Source organism: Bison bison, unplaced genomic scaffold (genome assembly GCF_000754665.1).
Source record: "Bison bison bison isolate TAMUID 2011002044 unplaced genomic scaffold, Bison_UMD1.0 scf7180017864456, whole genome shotgun sequence".
Taxonomy (NCBI): Eukaryota; Metazoa; Chordata; class Mammalia; order Artiodactyla; family Bovidae; genus Bison; species Bison bison.
The window spans coordinates 154,340-154,618 of record NW_011495018.1 but is presented as its reverse complement, the minus strand read 5'-3'; the positions used below and the strand labels follow the sequence as shown (position 1 = coordinate 154,618).

General features: G+C 65.9%; 1 protein-coding gene across 1 annotated transcript in view; it reads left to right on the top strand.

The window, feature by feature from the left end:
• INPP5A (inositol polyphosphate-5-phosphatase, 40kDa) overlaps positions 1 to 279 on the top strand; it is a 109,579-nt gene that overhangs the window by 81,526 nt on the left and 27,774 nt on the right. Inside the window, exon 9 of the mRNA XM_010859554.1 lies at positions 1 to 53. Coding sequence (XP_010857856.1) covers positions 1 to 53 — 53 coding nt within the window. The remainder of the gene's footprint in view (positions 54 to 279) is intronic.

Sequence of the window (279 nt, the reverse complement as noted above, 5' to 3'; positions counted from 1 at the left end):
ACTTTGTCTTCGGCGATTTCAACTTCCGGCTGGATTCCAAGTCCGTGGTGGAGGTAGGCTCCGTGGGAAGTCATGTGCGTTCGGTCGTGTTGTGTAAACAGCAGAGCTGGCGGCCCTCGACGGGCACGTTCCCGCCCTCCCGCTCGCTGGTTTGCTTACTGCAGGAACGCCCCGTGAAGAAGGCCGCAGAGTCACGGGGGGCGCTACGAAGCGGGGGCAGGAGGCTGCAGTGAGGATTCGGCTGGGCAGCGGCTCACGCCCCGGGGCCCCGCGGCCCTG